The sequence below is a fragment of the Helicoverpa armigera genome, chromosome 10, assembly GCF_030705265.1.
Source record: "Helicoverpa armigera isolate CAAS_96S chromosome 10, ASM3070526v1, whole genome shotgun sequence".
NCBI classification, from domain to species: domain Eukaryota; kingdom Metazoa; phylum Arthropoda; class Insecta; order Lepidoptera; family Noctuidae; genus Helicoverpa; species Helicoverpa armigera.
In genome coordinates, this window is record NC_087129.1 from 5209969 (window position 1) to 5234224 (window position 24256).

A 24256-nucleotide genomic window follows, 5' to 3' on the forward strand; every position below is an offset into this window, starting at 1 on the left:
GAAAATGCTATTAAAGCTTATTATTTTCACTTAGAATTCTGTTTATCTTAATATTCAGATGCCTTTTTATATTCCTAATTCTGAGATCATTGAGATAACAACTGATAAACTTTTAATCTCAAATGGACTGAATCACGTTTTTGATTCATTTCACTTTTTCACAAATTAAAGTCAGATGCGGAATAGAATTTAAGTAAATCGATTTTGTTAAATAATATTATGTTACGGGAATTTTTAGTACCTACTCTATTTACTTCTTATATCAAAATTAAAAAAATCACATCTTCACAGTAAGTGTGTATATTAAGGGTTACCTCAATCAGAATTCCTGAAATACGTCAGTTAATTATTGTTATGATGTCAATTATACTTCGATTATTTTTTTACAATCGTGAAACATCTGTAGATCGCTTCACAATAGCAAACGACAATGTTTGAAAAAAAAAACAATTATAGACGTTTACTAGTTACAAGCAAGTCTGCTCGTGATTATTTAGGGTTGGTAAGATGTGATTTTTTAAATATGTTACTAAAAATATTCTTTGTACAGCATAATAAGTTAATCGCATATTGCATTAAGACCTCCTCTTGTTTTAATTTGTTTAAAAATAAGCCTGAAAGCACGTTCAAAACAGCCTTGAACAACTACAAGTTTGAATAACTTTAAAATGAACTAGTAATTAAGGTCAAGACTAAAACCAGATCATCTCGTCTGTAAGCAATTTTTTGTTCAAATAATTTTATATCACGAAGATATTTTAATTCAAAATAAAACCATAGTTATTTTCAATCACTAATACAGTAGACAAAAAATGCAGAAAAAAGAAAATAAAACTCTTGTATAGGTAATAACTCCTCCTTAAGAGAACCATTTACAATAACGAATCTTTTGGTGACCCTAGCAAGCGCAGACTACGTAAATGCACGGTATTATAGTCTTTAAGAGTATGGGATATCGTATATAATTGCGTACAAGTAGGTATTTTGACAAATAATTACATTGATCATATTATATCAGACGGAAAAGAGAATCGGTCAGTTAACATAAATAAGATGCCTCAGAACTGACGAGCACAGTATGTGCTGAGCTCTTGTGCCAAAAACTAATAGAACAAAAGGATCTAATAATATTATTTAACTTAAATTATTTTTATAAAAGTTAATTTTAAGATTTAACATGTTTAAAGTAAATAGTTTTGTGATTCTTTTCCTCGTGTACGTTGCTAAGAGCGAAGATGGATATCTACGTAAGTGAAAACTCCTTCTAGTTTTCTTCACTAACTTAAAACTATAAATTAATATTATAAAAATATTTTTAAAGCTATGCTATATTTTTAAAGTTCCATAAAGAGTGTATGCAAATTATCACTTCTTTTATGTAAGCATATTTGTGTAAGTTTTCTTTTTTAAGCTATTTTCGTAGTGACTTTTCACTAGGTACTTTAGTCATTCATTGCCTTTTAAGCAGGTAGGTATATGTTAATGTCTGATTTCCTGTACCCATACATACATACATACATCATACATATGTATCTGTTCAAAGTCTGATGAACGCATCTTACACTTACATTATACTTAGTTTGTTAACAAAGTTAAAACCACGTGTATTTAAATTAGCAAAATAATATGTAGACAATTTTAAACAATGTTAGGTATATAATTATTCCGGCTACAAAATAGTATCTTTATGGTACTTACGCAATATTTTTTGATTTTGGGAAAAAAGTAACATACACTTTTAGATTTTTTGAATGAAACATACAAAATTTTGTTTCTTCTTTTTTTTCCATCTACGATAACTTTAGTAGTTAGGTTTCTTTAAACCATATTTAGACCAAACTTTTTACAGTGATAATTAACTCCATAAATAAAACCAAGAAAAAAATGTGCGCAAAAACTTCAATATATAATAAGTTCATCGACATATCTTCCAAATATTAAACCAGTTCCTTAATATAACTGTCATTGAATTGTATGAAATCGCTGATTCTGGTCTATAAATATAAAAGAACGGCACCCTTCGAGTTTATACGGATTGCTCTCTTTTTGCCTGCCTAACTAAGATAAAAATACTTTATATACTTTAACAGCCAGGATTGTAAGAAATGATAACTGAACACAGACACCCCTCCGTATCAGTGTTTCGAGGTGCATAAATCAAAGAGATATGTCACATGAAAACTGTTTGATCGGATAGCTAAAGTAATACATAGATACGGAAGCTCAATAATTTGAAAATAAATCAGTAATGTAAACTACCTACATTTAAATCTAATCTTTGATGCAATTTTTTAAATATTTTTATTTATAGTAAGTGTATATATTAGGTAATAAGTTAGTTATATGTTGTATATATATTTATTATTAAGTTATTGTAAAAAGTTATTTGTAAATAAATGAAGTATACATCTTTGAATATTATAGAGCATGTTTTTCAAGTCTCTTAAACTTGAAATAAATACAAAAGTTAAGTAATTCTGGGATTGTTTTTTTGTGTTGTAAATACCTATGTAAACAAAAAAAAGCAATTCTAATCATTTATTTATTTACTTTGATATAACTTGACTAGGAATATGCTTGATTTTTTTCTTATTTAAAAACTCCTAAGCTTGTCTCCCATCCTCCCTTGTCTGCTTTCCTTTCAAAAAATAAAGGCAGAAGAAATACTAATCTCTGCTAATTGTTGCACTGATAAGTGACCATAATAAAAATACTTTTTTAAATGTAATTTAATAAAGGAACCTTGACATATCTTAATTATCTGCAAACTAAAGTTGAATATAAAAAATACTTAATTAGCAAAACAAAAAGGTTCAGAACAAGTTCAAGTTCAAAAATAAAATATTTACAAGGTCGCGTATAAGTGATGTATAAAATCTACGTTAACCAATTACCATTAATATTTAAGTGTTCAAATTATAGGCCTACCAAGCAGGATCGTGCTTCATTATTTATTTTATCTTCAGAATCTATAACTGGCTCGCTTGGGAAGGATGAAACTAAAGTAGGTATAGATAGACCATTAAAAAGATAAGGAAGTATTAAATATCTGCATAAATACGACTCAAAATATTAAGGTCATTTATGTTAATCGATACTAGCCGAGTGACATCTTTGATTGTCGTTACGTACGGGTATTCAAAAGTTACCGGGAACCGGCTCTTGTCATAGTGGTCAAATAGATAGTCGCTCTATGTAAAACGAAAAGAAATCATTTACACTCGGATAGATTGAAACTGAAAGGCAAAAGTTAGATGATGAGCTTTATTGAAGCCGGCGGATTTTTCCGTACCTGGATAAAATAGCCAATCTCACACAATGATGGGGTAGCTTCCTAAGAGTGGAAAAAATTGGAATCAAGAGTTTCTGTACCATTAGAGTACAAACAAAAAAAACAATCCCCTTAGGTTAGGTCATCCACACATCGTTCATGTGTTCAAAACAAAGTAAATGAATTTGCTCATTCCTTCCAAGAAATATAGTGCTGACACCAGCAACGTGCTAAAAGCAGGCTTTTGTAAACAGATTGATGCACTGATCAAAGAAAGCGATGGCACGACTGCCATAGCGGAATCGATTACCTACTGAGTTTGTTGTTTCTAAACCATATACTTATAGGTACTGTTTAAATAGATGGATACATAATGATCTATTGACATTCATAAACGTGCATAATGTACTAATGTAATCTATAAACTACTAAATAAGTAATAATGTATTCGTACAAAAAATGTAATAGTAAAGGATTGTAGATAATAATTATGGAGGGAACTGGCACTAAGAACAGATTAGAGATACAAGCTTGAAATATAATATACTAGCCGATTTCCCGCGGTTTTACCCGCGTCCCGTGGTAACTACTGCCCGTACAGGGATAAAATATAGCCTATGTTATTCGTGGATAATGTAGTTTTCGAATGGTGAAAGAATTTTTAAAATCGGTCCAGTAGTTTTTGAGCCTATTCATTACAACCAAACAAACAAACAAACAAAGTTTTCCTCTTTATAATATTAGTATAGATAATTGCAAAAATAAATGTATATAATCTCTTTGGACATGAATAGTTAATTATTCTTCAATGAGCTTGGACTTGGCAAAGGTTCACAGTATCGCTATGAGACATTCAGCCTGCTCACGTCCGACTGCGTCCGACAAAAGCATTCCGTGTCATAATGACGCAAAAACTATCTCCAAAAGTAGAGTCTGAATGTGTCAGATTTACATAATTATAACATTTACATCTACAACATCGTTATTAGTCTGCTCATTACACAGCAATACAATGGAGTCTTTCTAAGCATACAATAGTGCAACTTAATTCTAGTTTGTCGCTATGGCATAGTTAATCCTTTTTACTCATCAATTCGCAACAATGTTCACCAACAAATAAAAATTGACAGATTTTTTTAATCACTCCTTTTTCCAGGTGACTTATACCAAACGACATCACATTAAATAAAAATAATAAATATTTTAATAGGTGACATCTACGAAACCGCGACTGTAATGAAGTATACAAGTAGATACCTACCTACATAGTTAAATTATTCGTCTATCCTATCTGATCCTGCTGGCTATGTCGTATAGTTTTATCGTATATATGTCTTTTTATCCGGGTGTTGGAATTAATTTCCTCAAGAAGAGGGTTTATCCGGAGCGGAAGCAAGCTGGTCCAAAATAAAATTATAATCAGACGGAATTATTTAATATGTTTCATTTTCATCCGACATTGACAAGGTAAACGATACGTGATTGTTTTGACAATCCGTCATCACTGCGAGTCACGGTTGATTGGGACACGGCGCGTGTATGGCATGCCCTAATATTATGACTTGAGTAATTAACATGGAGATATCTACGTAAATACATAAGGAAGAACGCCCTTAAATTGACATAGATGAATAAGTGAATCCATTCAACTTTAAGTAATGTCTTAGCATTGAATCTACTCGTATCCACGGCTAGAACAATTTTTCCAATAGAAATTATTCAAGCAACATTTTGGACGGCTGGTTGACACTTCTCGTGACCAAAAGGCTGGCTATTACCTGGGACAAAGGTTAGAATAGCGATCCAATGAGGTAATGCTGCCAGCCTCTTGGGCACGTTCCCAGTCGACAGCGATGGGGATGAAGTTTTTAGCAGCATGTTCATTTTGTTTTACCCATGTGCTATTGTCACTGGAACATCGTCTAGGTCTAGGTTTCTTAGTCTACTGTTTAATATTCAGTATGTGTTAGTTGTACTTGACCACAAGTTGGAATTTTCTTATGTTTCAAAGAAATATTTGCATCACACCACCACATTACTTATTTTGAAAGTTAATCAATATGATGTGTTGAATAAAAGATAGTATTAGCAATTAGAACTTAGGTACCTATCTATTTCTAAATATATCAGATTTAACCTTCAGGAAGTCCATAAGACTTGGACTTTGGGTACCTAATGTCATGATTTATAAACAATCAACGGCATTCATACTAATTAAATGAAAACCCAATGAACTAAGTGAAATATTAAAATAAAACACAGTTATATATTTTTATTTACATCGTTCAATTATTCAGTGCTACTAGATTAGTTAAATTGACTCTATCTTTTAATCCTCTTTCGGGGTAACAACCTGTGCATATGTACCTACCTACGTAAAGACCACTTATAATAATTGTGCAGTGCACCCGGAAGTACAATAGAATTACCAACAACTTATTATCAGCATTAGATCGATAATATAACAATCCATTTTGCTGAAGATTTACGCCTTCTAGCTACAATAAATCATTATAAAAAATATCCACTTAACACAGCTCAAAACCGTACTTAACATAATAGCTAACATTATTAGAAAATGACTTATTATGGTCATAGCTTTATTACGCTTTACAATATACAATTAATTATAAATTATCTATATTATTAACTTCACGTAAATACACGTAGGTGCACGTGTTTCTACCCACTGTAATTGTTCCATGTTCGTTAACATCTTTCAGGTCAAGTCTTAGTTTTCCCTGACAGATTGATAATTATATTGTTTTGTTTTCATTTCATTTTTTCTATATTATTAACATATAATCGACATCCGCCTAGCTTTTTTCTCTCTTGATTAACTGCAACGTGAAGACAAGTCACTATGTGGTTAATATTATTAAAAAACTGAATAATTGTATAATAACTAAGTGTGATGGTTTGGATGTCTATGTGACATCTCCACACCAGACACTGAATACATAAATCTTTTTCAATTAAAACTTTTTATCAACAGTAAAATTTCCAAAAATTACAATGTTTCCTAGCATAAGAATGATCAATCTAGGTACGTAGCTAATTATGCATATTATGATTTATACCAGCTATTACCAGTATAAACACATCAGTTAGAATTACACAAAAAAAACTCACAATGCATCACTTAGTATTTGTTTTTTATTGAGATTGTCCTGCAATAAAAATGCAATTAAATACAAAGAAACTAAAAGGCTATAAAAAAATTGCAACAGCATGTCAGAACCTTAGATGGAATGTTTGATTAACAGGATTTTCAAAAGGCTAATTAGTAAAGTGCAAGATAATGGTAAATGTGCCTAACAGTCAAGGAATACAGCCTTGCAACAAGCATTAGGTACAGCCATTCCTTTTCAGTACCTGCCAAAAAGTATATATGTACCTACCTTTATATATTCAAAAAATAATTAGGTATTCCATTTCTATTTCAGCTCCCTACATCACACCATGTGACTTCAAAAGTGATAATTTCATCGACTGCATCAAAGAACAGATTGAGACTGCTCTTCCCAAGTTCACGAAGGGTATCCCAGAAATGGACGTGCCATCTATAGACCCTGTCAAATTGAAGAACATTGAAATACTTGGCAGTGGCCTGAACCTCACCTTTAGTGATGCAGCTATGCATGGACTTAGCGATTGCAAATTGACAGACTTAAAGTAAGTTGATTATTGTAACACATTTTCCCCTCAACCGGGTCATTTATAGCGAACAACATAGTTTTATGATGAAGATTTAAGTAGTCCAGACTTCACAAATGAGTCCTAAACTTCCTTGAGTGATTGATTAGTCTAGGCGTCTATTTTATTTCTGTTCACGTATCTCTTACTCGTATTTCCACAACCAAGACCTTGTATGCCAAGTCCGGAAGCATACCGAGTATATTTCTATCCTGTATCGGTCTTATCGATAAACAAAGAACATCGAGAACTATATAAGTTACGAAACACCAAGGCTTGTGGTCCACATTGTATGCTAATGTTGGGACTCGTCGATATCCGAGGACTAAACTTCGCTAATTGTTCGGTTATGACTAACGCAGGACAAATACAATAGGCACAATGCAATAATTCCATGCAACAAATCATGCACGTGTAACTACTTAGTATACTTAGGTGCATCTAATTGTTATTACAACGGATTCCACGACATTTTATAAGAGCAATTTGCTGAAAACTGCGTTTTTCTGTTAATTATGAGTAATTTGTGGGATGCTGCAATAAAAAACGATTAAAGTTGACTTTCGACCCCACTGTTATTTACAGAACCATGTTACATAATCATAATAATATGTTGCATTTAGAGCCCTCGCTCATTGTAGACTTTCAGTCGGCTGATAGTTTCATCAGGCTCAAAAATCAGAATGAAGATGAATGGTCAACTATCGATAATAATCAGCCCAACTGTTTAGCTTAATTTTTAATTATTTATTTTCAGGTTAGAGTTCACTAAAACCGAGGGAACATTCACATTGAAATTCAAAGGCAACCTTAGTTTAACCGCCAACTACGTCGCCGACGGCAGAATTCTAATTCTACCTATCAAAGGAAATGGAGATGCATTGGTTTATGCACGTAAGTACAATCACGTCATTCAAATAGCTTTATGATTTATTCATATTTACCTTTGTGACGGGTAACACAAGATAGGTGATTATCATTAAGTAGCTTGTAATTTATTAACTACTGACTGTTTCTCGGGGTTTAACCCGCCTCCTGGGAGAACATCTTCCCGTACCTACCTGAATAAAATAAAACCTATCGTATGGTATTCCGGGATAGATAGCTTTCAACAACGGTTTTCGTTTCAATAAACATTATAATTGAAGCAAACGATTCCTGTGTTGTGTAGGAAATACGAAACTTATTTATTTTTGCGAATATGAGTACATGTGGATCTTACATTATTTAACATTGACCATATAATATTTGAGCATTGACCATATCCTACCATAAGGCTTGCAAAATTAAACTATTAAATATAAAAAGCAATTTTGATAAAATTACCTACTGTATGTGTAGGTATATGCTATTATCACTTATCTTCACTTTTCACACTACAAACTATAGATTACACGATTACCAAATTTTGAAATACCTTACGAACGACAATGATTTTACAGAGGGAGTCGAAGTCCAGATTGACAGCAAACTGATTATCGACAAGGACAGCAACGGCGACCACTTGAAGCTTGCTGCGCCGAAGTATAAATACACTGTTGAACGCACTACATTTGACCTGAAAAACCTGTTCAACGGGAACAAACAACTTGGTGAGTACGATAAACAAGTCTATTCAGAATCGATCAGTTTTTCTTTACAACTAGTAGTTGTTTCCTCGAAATAGCACTCGTGCTCCAAGTGACCATTTTCCCGCACCTGGACAAAGGAAAGGTCTCGTTGTTGCTTGACCGCAAAGCAGGCTTATAGTCTAAACTGACCAAATTTCATCATGCCAAAATATTATCGCCTATATCTAAATTGCATAAAAAAAACAACAAGAACTTTTTGTCCAAAGTCATCATAACTCCAATCTAAATAAAAACAAAAGAAATGACAAGTTCATTAGCATATCTTGATGAATTGTGATTGATTTTCGTGATACCAATGTCCTTATCATAAAAAAATATTTAAATTAGCTTCTTATGATGCTGTTTAATCGATAGGTAAGGTCATTAAAGGACGATAGTGACGCTACATTACCTAATCTTTTTTAGATTATATCAATTTTATAATATGTGCAGACCGCTACTTGAAACACAATCATGCGTCATATTATTATATTTTATTTAACTGCCTCGTTGGTCTAGCTGTTGCAAGTGCGGCTGCTGAGCGCGAGGTCTCGGGTTCGATTCCCGAGTCGGGCCGAAATCGCTTTGTGAGTTTTAGAAGACTTTCACAAAGCAGCCCGGAGCCTGGAAGCTGGTGATTGATACACCCGTGCATCGGAGAGCACGTAAATGTCGGTCCTGCACCTGATCTCTTACCGGTCGTGTCGGATTGCCGTCCCATCGGGTTATGAGAGTGAAGGAATAGGGAGTGCACCTGTGTCTGCGCAAATGCTCGTGCACTATAATATGTCCTGCGTAGTTGGCTAATCTCCTTACATGAGAACAGCCGCCGTAGCCGATAATCGGCTAGGAGGACATCATCATCATTTTATTTCCCTCTATTGGGCAATCACTTGGATTTTGAGTTTGAACCTTTCAAGTGATGAGTGTGGGTTTGATTCCAAGTCGAGTCGATTGTATTTATATCTTGGCCACCAATGACCGTGTTTCGGAGGGCACGATAAACTGTAGGTCTGGGTTAAAGAGGTCTCATAGGCAATCGCTCCTTGTAAAACACTGGTAATCAGCAGCATCAGGCTTTAATGGAAGCCGACCCCAATATAGTTGGGAAAAGGCAGAATGCATAGAAAGGTTTCTTAAAGAATTTGTTTTTTTTTTCTCAGCTGAAACAACACTGCAGTTTGCTAACGAGAACTGGCAGCAATTGATGGACGAGCTATCTCCACCAGCCATTAAGCAGATCGTAAAAACCGTTGTAAAAACAATCAACAAGTTCTTCTCAAAAGTTACCATTAAGCAAATCATAAAAGGTTTTTATGATGATTAAATTAAATACCTAGGGAGATGTAGGAAGGGTCACCAAAAATTTGTAAGTTGATAGCATTGTCTTCGAATTGTTTGAATTTCTCATTAATAAATTATACTGAAACATTTTAAACACTGAGTTTTATTTAAATATGTACTAGCATTCGTGTAAACTGGTCGTAGGTCTTGTTGAAACTCCGAAGAAATATTGAACTCCGGTTGCTATGAAAATAATGCATGACTCAAACGCTTATTACGTAAAATTAAAACATAATAGGTCAATTTAGTATTCTAGTAGCTGTAGATCTACGTAATTAGCGTAGTTACAATCTTTCATATACTTAAGCACAATTCAGTTTAAGAGAAGTTTATTGTTTCACTTAGCCACTCGCAAAGGTTAAAAAATTAATTAGGTACCTACTTATAATAAAAATGTAAACAGGAAATAAAAGATGGCATCGTAACAAAGACATAACTTTTAATAAAATAAAAATCCAACGATAATAAGTAGATAACAATAATATTTAAATGAGTTAATAAGGAAACCACTATCTAATTATCACATTTCTTTGGAGTTAATCATCTGTAATTATTTAAATTTAGTTTGATATCAGTCATTCATCGCACATTCTAGTACTTATAGCCATCGCCAATCCCAATGGCGGCTCGAAACTGAATTCCGTGCGGCTCAGGCGTGAGGACCGTATTCGTCCCTCAATTCTTACCTAGTAATGATGTTTGTACAGAACCACCAAATAAAATGGCGAGAGCATTTCCCCCTTATCCATCCATCTCAAGCCTGTTGTTCATCACTGCTCGTAGTGCTGGTACTTAGCCTAGGTTCCACCGCTCTATCATTCTGCATAGACAAGGTATCTGTACCATTACTGAACCGTTGAATTGGGCCAGATGGTCTGTTCCAGGGCACTGGTATTCCCTTCTTGTACCATATTGTACCAGCCAGCACTAAAGCTAGTACTATGAGACCAACTGAAGTGCCAATTAATCCGGCGCGTAGTCGAGGTACGCGAGCTGCATCTGGTAAAACAAAAAAATATTTGAAAAATCAGATAATGTGAGGGCCTTATTCGTTTCTAAAGTTAACAAAACTGATTCAAAATTCTTATAAAGTTATAGAGCTGGTCTCTCTCATCGAGATATACGAAAAGGTGATAAAGCAAAAGTGGACAAGTTATACTCACGAGAATCATAATAAAGGAGTATCGTGTCTCTAGACTCTAAAATGTGGTCATGCAAAAGAGCTGCGCAAGTCCATTCACCCAAATCCTCCTCAAGTACAGGGTCAATAGTCAGAGCACAGTCACCATAGTCTAAATTCCTCCCAGGGGCGAAGTAAAAACGATCTAGAATAGGACTGTAAAAAAGAATGAGTTAAAAACTTCAAAGTTCTACAGTATTTTTTTGCGTGGAATTAGCATAACTCAAATGATTATTTCCCTTAACGGTCATTTGGATTTTTTGTGTTTGGCACTTTTCCTGCATACATAAAGGGAATAGATACTTACTTGTTGGCACCCACAGTAGAATCTAGACTTATACCAACAAAGTTTGGTGCTAGAAATCTGCAATAATCCAATGGCTGTGGTCCATTTGCGGTATGACAATACAGAGTAGCATTTCCACCAATGACAGCACCGACTTCTGTGTTCAAAGCGGCCAATGGACCAGTAACTCGAACATTCATACGGTCTATGATTTCTTCACCCAATTGGTATTTATAGCCCATATGACATGTCCATACTCCTCCATCTTCTTTATGAACTGTGGCAAAGGTAATTCCACAGTCACCAGATTGAAGGTTTTCGCCGGCATACCTGATGAAATTAAAATACAAAGAATGGTTGGTTACGGTGATTTTTCAGCAAACATGACTGAAATCTTTAAAGGTTCTCGATGAATGCACGGAGATTAAAAACCGTATCAAGTTGCATTCCATACCCGCTTACCGAGAAGCCATAAAAACTATCTGTAAATGAAAATGTCGTTCTTGATGCAACACAACCTATTTCGCGTTAATACAGTCACAGTATTTCTAACCTTTCCTAATAATTTCTGTATGACATAAATATACCTACCAGAAATCCAGATTCTGACCGACTTGTCGTTCCACAGGTGTGAATTGGGAGCCATTAGGATGTTGGAACCAACAATACGCGAGGGACGCATCTGCACGACACGTTAGCGTTAGAGTTTTGTTACTCTCCACGAATATTGTCCTCAATTCTTCCTCTGCCCCTTCAAAATCTCGTCTTATCCTATTTCCTGGGAAGATGAAAATTTATGTTAATATTGTGCCCTGGGTTAGGCCTTACTTATTTTAAAGATTGACCTATGAATCTTCTTCTTATAAATTCTGATACTAACTGAATTTTAACGAATGCAGGAGGTACATAACCAACACATGTTAGATAGGTACCCACTTCAAGTCCATTACGTAAACGTTCAAACTATTTACCTCCTTCTGGTGGGACACTTATGAGTGCTTGAAGAGGTGTCCTCGACTGAATAGTGTTGCCAGCCCACTCTTGAACGCCGACCGTGCACCTCCAAGTGCCGTAGTCGTCACTAGCCACTGACTCTATGGTCAGTCCACATTGTCTTTTGAAGAAACCATCTCCGTAATAACTGGAGAAGAATTTTAGAAGTAGGTATTAATTTGTGTACTTAAGTGTCCCTTATCCATTGTATTTGTAGCTATGTAAATAAGTACTCCGCTCTAAAGACGACCCATTGACCCTAAGTTTAAGCTAAACCTTTTTCCTTAAAAAGCAAAACGTAGCAAACTTTTCCATTCAAGAAGCATTATTAATCGTTACCAAATAAGACTATCTATAAACTGGTGACTGAGAGACACTAAAATAAAATTAACACGAACAAAAGACGTTAATTACTAACCTGTACCGACCATCACTCAAACCGTCAATAACATTGAAACCGGAGGCCTCAGTGCCTTTTTGGAAACGGCAAAAAGTAATATTTTTTTCGGTGTGTAAAATATTACAGTACAGATGAAGTTTATGATGGGCGGTATCTCGCACAAAGCCTACGTCGAGACGTTCAGCTGAAACAAAGGAATTCTGCATGAACAAAGCCGTTTTGAAGAACATGTAAAGGTTATCGCCAAATAAATAAATCGTACAGATAACCCTAATCTAATTTGCTTTAGATTATCTGATTGATAAAAACATTAAAAAACTATTCTTAGATATCGAGCCTAGACTAGGCTGGTTAGACACGTAGGTCTAGCTTAGTCGCCTGGCTACCGATAAAATGTATTGTCACTACCTGCCGTTGTTATCGAACTGCAATAGATTAATGATGTTGAAAACCTTTTGTGCGTAAAAGAGGTTCGGTTGCCAAAAATACTGACTGAAATCACGACACTAATGTCAAGATCACCTTTCCCACATACAAGGCAATGTCGAGGACATGACCCAATCGAGAAAACAGGTAGACAAGTGTATATGTACCTGTACCTGACGTATACAGCAAGCAATAGTGACGTCACCCTTTATCCAAGACCAAAGTCCAATGTCATATGATTATAACGCATCATTTAATTGCTATGCGATCGATAAGCGATTAGATTGTGATAGACAATAATGAATGTAATTAAAGTGATAATTATTTTGTATGTTTGGTGACACTAAATTGCATCACTAGGGGATTTTAGAGATACCGATTACCGATATGTTCGCATCGAAGACACCACGTCCGGCTTAGTGCCTATTTGGAAATTCCTGCGACCAGCACGTATTTTTTATTCGCTGTCAGGTTAATTAAGTCAATCGGATCTGTGATATGACTACGTCATAGAGATCAATGGAGATTAACATTATCTTTCATGCAAACACGCTCTATTAAGTATTTCACGACTCTAATTAAATAAATATGAAAATTGCATCACCCGTTCTGGAGATTAATATCTCTACGTAAACATATTCCTTTCTGTAAAAATAAATCCATATGAAAACTAGAAATTCAGCAGCTGAACAAACCGTGTAGGAATTTATCTGACATTTTAATCCTGAAATACCGGAATCCGTTTACAGTTGAATCGTAAATGGTGCTCTGAATCGCAATGTGTGCTGTCCAACTGTCTCTACATGCTTGCTACGTTGACACTTGATGTATTTTACGACGTGTTAGTTGCGTTAGAGTAGTGCATTGTTTGCTTTGGGTCTGCGACATTGATTTATTGCTAAACTATGTATATGTAAATATAGTATTCCAAAAAGCCTCTCCTTTAACTCCTACCCGCTTATATTAGGGCAATAATAGGCCATATTATAGACACCTTTGCGGAACCCTTATTCCTATAGATATGAGACATAAAAGTAAAGTAGGTACATAGTAGAATAAGAGAAGTCGCAAAAAATGAGATTTTTTGCAAACAAGATCGTAACTAAAAATCGTGGCAGGAATTTTGGATTGCAACCAATTCCAGCAAACTCTGACTAAGATATCAAGTTGTAGGACGTTATAACGTTTTCACACTAGCACATTTTCTAATTGGTTTTTTGCGACTTCGCTTAGTCCGGACCATTGACATCCAATTAACGACTATCGGTGTAAAAGATGACGTTTAAAAACGAACAGCCGATTTTTGCCGCTCGGAATGTCGCGCGTATACGTTCGGTTTTCGGGCGACAAAAATCCAGTTGTGTGATCGTGAAACAAGGGTTGTAAAATTGAAAATTGTAGCTATAAAAGTAGTGTTGTACTCACCTTCAACAGCGACAGATCTATCGACATGCAATTCCATTACTCTTCCTGGTATACCCAGCAGGACGCTCCATCGACCTTGCACAGCCCTAGTGGTGCGCTCCAAGGTGACACGACAATGTCCCGGTACCAAGGAACTCTCCGAAAACGGCTGTGCCACCAGACAGTAGGAATTGTTCAAGGATGATAGGTCTACTTGTGTTTTTGTCTGACCATCTTTAAGGGATATAGGCTCCGGTACATAGTTCGATATTTTTTCTAAAAAAAGAAAACATATAAGTAGGTACTCAGTAGGTAGGTATGAAATATTTAATAGAAATACCTAAAATAGTTCAGAGAATAAATAAAGGTATGAATTACATGTAGAATTTTCGTATTTATTTGAAATAGAAACAAAAAGATATCATGAAATAAAAAGAATCAAGACCGTAGGTACCTAGGTACAGTCAACTTCAGGTCAGTGGTAACAGTTTTATAGGAAAATCGTAGGTACTTATTACTATTGAGTTAAGGTGCATGACAGTTACCACTGATGTGCGGTCTACCGTACCTACTACAGATTTTCACCAGTGAGTCACCACTTTTACAGAAAAATGTTTGTCTTACCACAAAATACATAGGTACAGAAGTCAATCTCATGTATGTACTTCACTTTTCATGCCTAAACTCGGCGGTCGCGCTAGGGTTGTCAACTGTTTTATGCGCATAAAACTAACGTGGTAGTGGTACTCGTATCTAATTATTTGATGTATTGTTGAGAATAAAACAGGAAAAATGAAATATAAACCAATAATAATAAAATATTTAATGTGGCATACAAGAGGTTAATAAACACTTTCAACGGAAATTCGTTTGAACGAGATACCGAACTTTTTCAGAAACCGCAATTTATAATTTTGTTATTCATACATATATACTTACCCTACTCTTTACTTGTGAAAAAAATATTTTTGTATGTAATGGGTTGGTACAGTCCCTGATCTAAGCTTGCTTCTACCTACAGAAAACTTGATGTGCGAGTTTTATTTCGTCTACCTTACAACATAGTCTCGCCATGATCACAAAATTATCAACTCCTACTAGCAATAATCTTTGAGGGTAGGTAGGCAGGTTCGCCTGGGTCGACACTAGCAAAACTTATTACGGCATTGGGCCAGAGGCCGCCGCCGGGCGCTTACCTACCCACCTAACTGTACCTACCTACTGCGTTTATTAAACGAACCATCGAAATATGAGAAAATAAGTAGGTACATACTATAGGTAATACGGCAGGCTAAAAAAACGACAATTCACTGTTTATTGTTGTATAAAACAACCGTCAACTTGTTCAATTATAATACGAATTTTGTTGCTCCATTATTACTTTTTCTTTTGTTATTAAAATTAAAAATATTACAGTCAAATTACAGTTAGGTAGGTATCACAACGCGTGCACATTTATCTACCTTTGTGTGACGCGCTTATCTCAAGAAAGCGGCAGCCGCGCTCGCACTGTTTTGAGTTGTTTTGAGACAGCGCGTCTGTGAACACGCACACATAGACACCTTTGTCTGCGTGACTCGAACGCGCTTTGTATGTAGATTGACTTCTGTACCTATGTATTTTGTGGTCTTACCTTAAATGTTAATTACATATTCAAAAGATAAGTACGACAATTTAGTTGTAGGTATGTAATAACACTGCTTATTATGTAAAACAATTGAAAATTCTAGTAGCATTCTGTTCCTGAATCAAACTGCTATAATTTATCTCATATCAAAATGCAATATTTTAATTAATCGTTTAATAATATGTAATTAAGATATGCAAATCGATAACTGCAATAGATTATAAGTATTAAAAAAGATGTATCTTGATATTATGCCTAATTAATCAATGAGTAGGTACCTAATTCCTGCAACATTGTAACGATATTGGTAGGTATGCTGAAAATCAGTCGGGTCTAAAAATCATGTGATAGGGTGATGTATCAGTATTAGTACCTAGTTACCTAATCTCACTCAAATTAGAGACAATTTGGGCAATGATGTGGCATTTTAATAGATAGGTATAATAAACTGCGATTTCAGTGTTTTTGTCAATTCATTTAATTCATTCATTCATTTAATTCATTCATTCATTTAAGTTCTCTTCTCATCTTTGAATTTTACAAGTTTGACAAATTCTACGTAGCACAAAAGTAAGCTTCGGATTTACAATCAATATTAGGTGTTTGTATTAAGTACAGTAATACTTAGGTACTAATTAACATAGGTAGGTACTTAAGATATTTTTTTTTGTTATTTCGTGTCGGGAGATTAAATAATTCCGCATTGCAACAAGTGACACGTGGCCATATCAAAACTACCGCAATATGCGGTACCTACCGCAATGATTACAAGCGCTTATTTACATAATAAATAAGGATTGTAATTAAACATCTGGCATCACGTCAATGATAAAAAATAATTAGGCATTTTATCTGGCGCTATAATCTGTGCGACAACCCTAAACATGTACCTATCTACTTTTTTGCCGACGTTTAATTGTTATAAGGCCAGGCTGGGGCCTTATCATACTATAGTAAGTTCAACTCAGTCGTGCGCGCGGCCTTATGTGTGGGTAACCCTTGTACATATACAGTGACTTTGTGTGCGTGACAAGAGGTACAGTCGGGTACAATACAGTTATTTAGGGGTTGTATACGGGTGTTTAAAGAAAAACAGTTATTACGTAATTTAATCTTTATTTATTTATAATGATTATGAATCGCTACTTGAAAAATCAAATGATGAATTTTCGGATTCGCTACTCTCCAAGGTGAATATTATAAATTCTGACTCCATGTCAAAATGTCTATAGTATTCTTCTTTTTTCTTTTGTACATGTCGACAAGTATTACCCCACATCCCTTCATCAATTTGACTTAAACGTTCATTTATGAGTTTCATTATTTCCGTCTTATTTTGGTCGAAATTATGCGAAGCAATATATTTTTTTTTAATTCCCCACACATTTTATTTATACCTCTTTTTACATTCTTACTCCACACTTTTATTTATTGTCCGCGTACCCCGAGCTAGAAAATATGTAAGGAGTATTTAATTCATCTTAGATATTTCACCTTCTTTATTTCTTACATGCTATCAATGTTAATAATAAAAAGCTTTGAATGTTATTTCATGTTGTAAAACGCTTTACCTGACTCCCTTATAATTTCTCCGTGAATAACTAGTATTTTCGTAAACGACTGTACCCATAACAAAAAGCGATAAGAACACGTCATGCTTGGACGACGTCACTGTCACACGAATGAAAGTTGTATATTTACAAGCCGACGCACACATAGGGCCGCGCGCAAAGCTGAGTTGAACTATCTATAGCGGATTGCGAGCGCCTTCAAACCTTACGGGCGCGCAACGAACACGCCGCGCATGCGCAGCGAATTCACAGCGGACGTGCAACAAATTCGTCGCGAAAAGCAGTGTTTTATTCGTTTGCAAAAAACACAAAGTAGTCGCTCTCTTCCATTCGCTTATTGTTTGAATCCATTTTGTTACTGAGTGTATTGTACGTTGTTAATTTGCTACAAACAGGCGACAAAAACGTTGCGAATTTGCCGTACGTCCGCGACGCATTCGCTACGCGCCCGCTCCGCTTTGAAAACGCTCGCAATCCGCTAGTATGATAAGGCCCATAGTGTCTGACAGTTATCTCAAAAGCTGCTTATAATTTCTGCCTGATACTGCTATCCGAGACTTGTGAAACCAAAAATTATAGTTTGTTTGTCAGGTAAGTTTCTGATATCTGATACTTTATCAGTAACTGGTCTGCGCAAATGCTCGTGCACTATAATATGACCTGCGCAGCTGGCCGATCTCCTTAAATGAGAACAGCCGCCGTGGCCGAAATCGGCCGTGGACGCCATTAACTGGTGACTGGCCATAAATTTAGCAGTGATTAAAGTTGCTCACCTGTAACCTTGACTTCAGACCAGCCAGTGATGGTGTGGTTTCCTGCAGTAGCTGTCATGCGCCATCTGCCTTCATCTGATAGTCCGATGTTACGGACCCGAACGCCGCACCCGTCAGTCCAAGACTCGAACCTGCGCATGAATTTTAGATGAGTGTCCTATCCGTAGATGGGTGTCGTCGTTGGAAGGAACGTAAAATTATTAGGTTTCGGCCGTCATTTGTACATCTTTGGGAGTCATTACGGAGAGTCTGAAAGCCCCACAACCTGTCTTGCGAAGGGTTATCGGCTTGTCGCCCAGGTAAGTTAGTTGAGGGGTCCAGTGAAACTATTAAACTAAAATAAATAAGCGACTCAGACACCAACAGACTTTACGCTTCTAAGCTAGAAAGAACTATAAACGCCATATTTAAAATATGGCTTGAACTTGTGTCTTATAGTCTACTAGCTGTTGCCCGCGACTTCGTACGCGGATCCTGTCCCTTATGCCAGCGACTACGGGGTCAGCAAAATCAAAGATCTGAATAGTCTGATATTGAATTTTAAGGGACCGAAGAGAAACGTTGTATATACTTAATTTTTGTACTTTAACAGCAAAAGCACAGCAGACTAAACAAAACGCTGAGAACTGAACCGCAATAGACGTGACCATAGGGATAAAAGTAGTGATTCTAATTAGTCCGCATTTGTGTGTGGCAAAAATATTACACAAGTATTATTACGTAAAAAAACATTAAATAGATGACAAAGTCGTGGTGACTTAGTGGAAGTCGTGGTGGTTTAGTGGGTAGAGAACCAATCTCTCAAGTATGAGCGTGCGTCTTTGATTCCAGGTCTGGCAAGTGCCTGCCAATGCAACTTTTCTAAGTTCATATGTACTTTCTACGTATATTTTGGATACCAATGACCGTCATTTGGAGGGGATGTTAAACTGTAGGTTCCGGCTGTCATTGAACATTCTTGGCAGTCGTTATGGGTATTCAGAAGCCAGTACGTCTTACCAAGGGGTGTTGGGTTGAACGGGTAATCGGGTCGTGGAGGTCAGATAGGCAGTCGCTCCTTGTAAAACACTGGTACTCAGTTGCATCGTGACTGGAAGTCGACCCTAACATAATTGGGACAAAGGCTCTTGAGATAATAACGTCAATAATAATGAGATATAGGTACCGCAGGACATCTGAGGTTGGGAGACGGGGAGTAGCGACCCCACGGGGCTATATATACTGAGTTCTCCAGGGAGAGTATACTGTCCCCCATCTCCGGCCGGTCGGAGTGAATCATGACGGAGGTAGGTCTCACGCCTCTGGCTTGGCTTGGCCGTCCAGAGTGGAGTCGCTAGAGCAGGATTAGTAGCCCTACTCGGAGGGTAGGTGCCTCATGGTAGGCACAGGGAGCGCGTAATCTGCGTTTAAAGTCCACCGAGGTATCCTCACCCTTCAGCCGCTCATGTCCCTGTTGCCCTCTTGTTGCTATTCAGTGACTGGTTCCCGGGAGCCCAGTAAGTGAGGTGGCGAGTCTCCACCTGCCATTTTTAGATGTACCTAATAGGTACATTGTCATCCACTAACATCCCATCACAATAGCCCAAGTAGTTTTCCTCCATAGTTAGTAATATTTTAGCACAAAACCGGGGATTGTCTTTTTTTAACGACGTCTACCGGGGATTGTCCTTGGGTTCATTTCTATAGTGTATAAAGGCATAATCGTCGGTTTTGTGTCACCATTTCATTAAAGTTGTCTCAAAAGGGCTTCAGCGAGTTGGCTTCGGCCCCACGTTTGCCTCCCAAAAATTCGGAACTCTATAGTCCCGAGGTCTGGAAGAGACATACAATATAATAATGAGATATAACGCAACAAAGTCGGAGAGTGGGGGCTCGTGACGCCACGTCTAGGTATGTAAAATTTGTACTAAGCAGTGAATTCAAGCGTTGTTGTATCTTCGTTATTATTTGTTTGTGAGAGAGAGAAAAGAAAAATACGTGTCTAAAAGACGGACTAATTACTTTTTTGATTCACCATACCTATTTCATAACATTCATTTCTATACATTTCAAGTGTTGTATTGCTCCTGAAGTTCCACATCAAGTGTTCCAGATCTTCGATGTTTATACGTCAATAGAGAGTGCATCAGATTGAACCACTTTTGCTAAAACGTCATATCTTCATATGCTATAGTCTAGCTGGGCTCCTGGAGTTCCACATCAGGTGTAGGTGTGGTTCAATTTTTATAAGTCAACAGAGAGTGCTTATCAGATTGAACAACTATTGCTAAAACGTCATACCTCTATATGCTATAGTCTAGCTGGGCCCCTGGAGTTCCACATCAGGTGTTTTAGATCTTCAATTTGTGTAAGTCAATAGAAAGTGCTTATCAAATTGAACAACTTTTGCTAAAACGTCATACCTGTATATGGTATAGAGAAGCTGGGCTCTTGGGGTTCCACATCAGGTGTTCCAGATCTTAAAATTTATTATCTCAGCTGAAAATGCTCATCACATGAAACAATTTTTGCCATGGCACCATTTTTGTATCTCTTATAGTTTTGTTGGTCTGTTGGAGTTCTGCATCAGGTCTTCAAGTTTCGAAGATAAATTATAGCCTATATGTTGACCAGGCTTAATACTGATACAACAAAGAAAAAATCATTGAAATCCGTTCAGTCGTTCGGAAGATTAGCGTGTACAAATCTAAGAAGATGTATACAAACTTTCATCCCCTATTTTATCCCCTTCATCATCATCATCATCATCATCTCAGCCATAGGACGTCCACTGCTGAACATAGGCCTCCCCCTTTGATCTCCACAGATACCTTATCCCCTTAGAGATGGAATTTATCAAAATCCTTTCTTAAGGGTTGCCTACGCCATAGTAGCTTTATGCATGCAAAGTCTCAGTCCGATCGGTTTAAAATTGACAAAGTTTCTTACAAACTTTCATCCCCTATTTTATCCCTTTGGGGGTAGAATTGATCAAAATCCTTTCTTAGCGGATGCCTACGTCATAACATCTACCTGCATGCCAAATTTCAGCCCGATCCGTCCAGTGGTTTCAGCTGTGCGTTGATAGATCACTATGTCAGTCAGTCAGTCAGTCAGTCAGTCAGTCACCTTTGAGTTTTATATATTTAGATTATCAACAACAAAGTTCATCAACCGTCACATCTCAAATGCAAAAGCTGTGTTCAATGCAATTATCTGATGTCCATATAGGTACCTACAAATGTTATTTTATTCTGTAATTGTGACAGTAACTTATGGGAGCTTTTAGTGTTCATGAATTCTGTAATTTCGATGGTCTTAATAGACTTTTGTTGCTGGCTGGACATGGTTCTTTATCTAATTGCTACACAAAACCGAAGTCTAGTAAAACTAAGCTTCGATAACTTAGATTACCTACTCCTATTATTAGAAGCCCACTATCAAAGACTCTATCCAACGATACCTACGACCTACGATAGGTCGGATTGATAATAATAAATTAATCAAATACTTGTATCAACTGGTTATGCCCATTTGTTTAACATATCTAGGTTAGGCCTAATTTTAAGTAGAAAAAACATTGTTGAGGCACAATAATGTCTACATACTTAAGCAATAAACACACTGTTAGGATACCCTTAATTAGAAGCTTTTAAATCATGTCGGTCCTAACGAGTAGACTAAAGCACGTAGCGTAAAGTTAGAGCACCGTTGGGAACACCTGTTGGATGAAAATGGACCTAGCCATTACTTCTACAAAGCCTATATTAAGCTCACTGCTTTTATACATTTGCAGGCATAGAAACCTACATTATGTAGCTAAAGGGCTCTTTTGCAGCTGTAAGCAGAAATTTTCGCTCAGTCAAATCTTCGCATTGCGCAGCTCATAACAAAGGGGACAAATAAGCTTTTCACCAAAATCTCAATACCATCTAAACGAATGACTAGTCCAATATTTTCAAAAATATTTTAGCCGCGAATATTTTAAATTACCAACCTAGAATTTGGCGGGTTGCGTACGTCGAATATAACTCCCTCTGGAGTGGTCACTGCACAATACTGTTGGTTCTGCAGAGTTTCAGAGAGACGCATCAAAGCTTCGTGCCCTTCTGCCACCTGAAGATGTAAGGGCCACCCAATCCCTTGCTGCATCCGAAGGAGACTACTTACACGCACATCGTACGTGGCTATCTGGGCTTGACCAGAATGCAAGCAAAGTAATACTGAAAATTTGAAAATTTTGTGAGAAATGACATAATCTTTAGGTACCTGTAATTAGGGTCCTTCTATGTTGCATAAATGCACTTTAAATTATTTGACTACTTAATTTATTTTTCTGAAAATAGCTATTTGCAAAACTACGTACGAATTTCCAAAAACTGGAAGCTAAATCAAAAAAATATATAATTAAGTAAAGAAAAGGGGCACAAACCTAATACGGCACCTAGCCATGAAACACAATGTTTTTGCCACATTTTATATTTATACCAACTTAATTTAACATTGCTAGACTAAACATGGCCACACGCCTGTGGGACACTACTCGGAATGAACTCAACTTGCAATGTCAGCAGCAGATAACATAGACTTTCGACTATCGAACATAATCAATAAATCAATAACTTTGATTATTGTACCGATTGCGGTGCGTGATTAAAGACAGTAGTCCTACAAACGAATGACAAAGAAACTGGCGGCTTGGTTGGTATAATCACAGCATAATTAATAATGAAAATTAATAGACTGTTGAATAATCTGATAAGTAATTTCGATAGCACGTGCAGCTAATTGCAGTGCAGAAAAAAAAAACAAAACGCATGTTTGAGTCCCCTTCCACCTCGTTTGGGGAATGTCTTAGCAGTGGATTCCATTCGGTGGTGACGACTTCGAAGACGAGAGATTTCTTTGAGAGATATACTTCCTAAATAGTCATATCGGTTTCAATAGCATGAAATTTAGGGTTTTCCACAGAATAAAATGAAAATCTTAAAAATTTACTCACCTAAGTAATATTATACTAATAATACTCAATACCTGACTTACCTACACTCTTTGAATTGTTAAGTATAAGAAACCTTTTGAAATCCTTATTAGAACAGACAACCAGATTTAGATGAAAATTGGAAATAATACATACATAGTAGGTAATGATTAGAAGCATATTCAATCACTTTAGTCGGAATCCTTAGGAAATACCTAGTAGTTAATTAAACAATTTAAAAGGTCATTAACAAATCCAAACAAATAGGTGTGATAATTTTAGCGATCAGTCAACCCATTGTCATCTATCTTAATTCTACACTCCCGGGCAAAAAAATGGAATCGCCCCCTTGCGCTATACAATTACAACGATTGCCAATGATACAATATTTACAGTTAAATGTTTACACGGAATAAATAGTAGGCAAAATGTGGTCAAAAACTTTTAAACTTTTTCAATATCTCAAAATGAAATTCGCACGTACCTAATCGAACAAAAATATGTAATTAAGATAAAACTCAGCATTTGTTCTAGGGTGTTTAACCTTTTCACCGCCACGCCATATCGGTATTCCTATGCCCTGTACGCCAAGCCCGAAAATCTTAATTAAATATCTACTAAAAAATACATAAAAGTAATGATTTAATAGGTTTATTTTGTATTTTTCTGCGACCTGTTTTTTGTCGAGTATAGCCGTCGTTGGCGCACAGGGCAC

The 24256-nt window shown here is 36.2% G+C and overlaps 2 protein-coding genes across 2 annotated transcripts; one reads left to right on the top strand and one right to left on the bottom strand.

The window, feature by feature from the left end:
* The first annotated feature begins 1069 nt into the window (after window positions 1-1069).
* Window positions 1070-10015, top strand: LOC110377328 (circadian clock-controlled protein daywake). Its single transcript, XM_021336174.3, has 5 exons — window positions 1070-1247; window positions 6718-6946; window positions 7725-7861; window positions 8410-8559; window positions 9741-10015. Exons 1-5 carry the CDS (start codon window positions 1178-1180, stop codon window positions 9902-9904), a joined length of 750 nt encoding a protein of 249 aa, XP_021191849.2. The 5' UTR covers window positions 1070-1177; the 3' UTR covers window positions 9905-10015.
* A 328-nt stretch (window positions 10016-10343) lies between these two features.
* Window positions 10344-23241, bottom strand: LOC110377335 (uncharacterized). The gene is made up of 10 exons (XM_021336189.3): window positions 22993-23241; window positions 22558-22783; window positions 18582-18712; window positions 14632-14886; window positions 12799-12964; window positions 12359-12528; window positions 11979-12165; window positions 11409-11717; window positions 11085-11257; window positions 10344-10920 (listed from the first exon to the last, which is right to left on the bottom strand). Exons 1-10 carry the CDS (start codon window positions 23033-23035, stop codon window positions 10676-10678), a joined length of 1905 nt encoding a protein of 634 aa, XP_021191864.3. The 5' UTR covers window positions 23036-23241; the 3' UTR covers window positions 10344-10675.
* Window positions 23242-24256: the final 1015 nt, after the last annotated feature.

Coding starts and splice junctions, on each gene's coding strand:
- LOC110377335 (XM_021336189.3), bottom strand. CDS start 23,035: ATGTGGCAAAAACATTGTGTTTCATGGCTAGGTGCCGTATTAG. Junction 22,784..22,992: donor ATGGCTAGGTGCCGTATTAG/GTTTGTGCCCCT, acceptor TCAAATTTTCAG/TATTACTTTGCTTGCATTCT. Junction 14,887..18,581: donor GTCTGAAGTCAAGGTTACAG/GTGAGCAACTTT, acceptor TTCTTTTTTTAG/AAAAAATATCGAACTATGTA.
- LOC110377328 (XM_021336174.3), top strand. CDS start 1,178: ATGTTTAAAGTAAATAGTTTTGTGATTCTTTTCCTCGTGTACGTTGCT. Junction 6,947..7,724: donor TGCAAATTGACAGACTTAAA/GTAAGTTGATTA, acceptor ATTTATTTTCAG/GTTAGAGTTCACTAAAACCG. Junction 8,560..9,740: donor CAACGGGAACAAACAACTTG/GTGAGTACGATA, acceptor TTTTTTTCTCAG/CTGAAACAACACTGCAGTTT.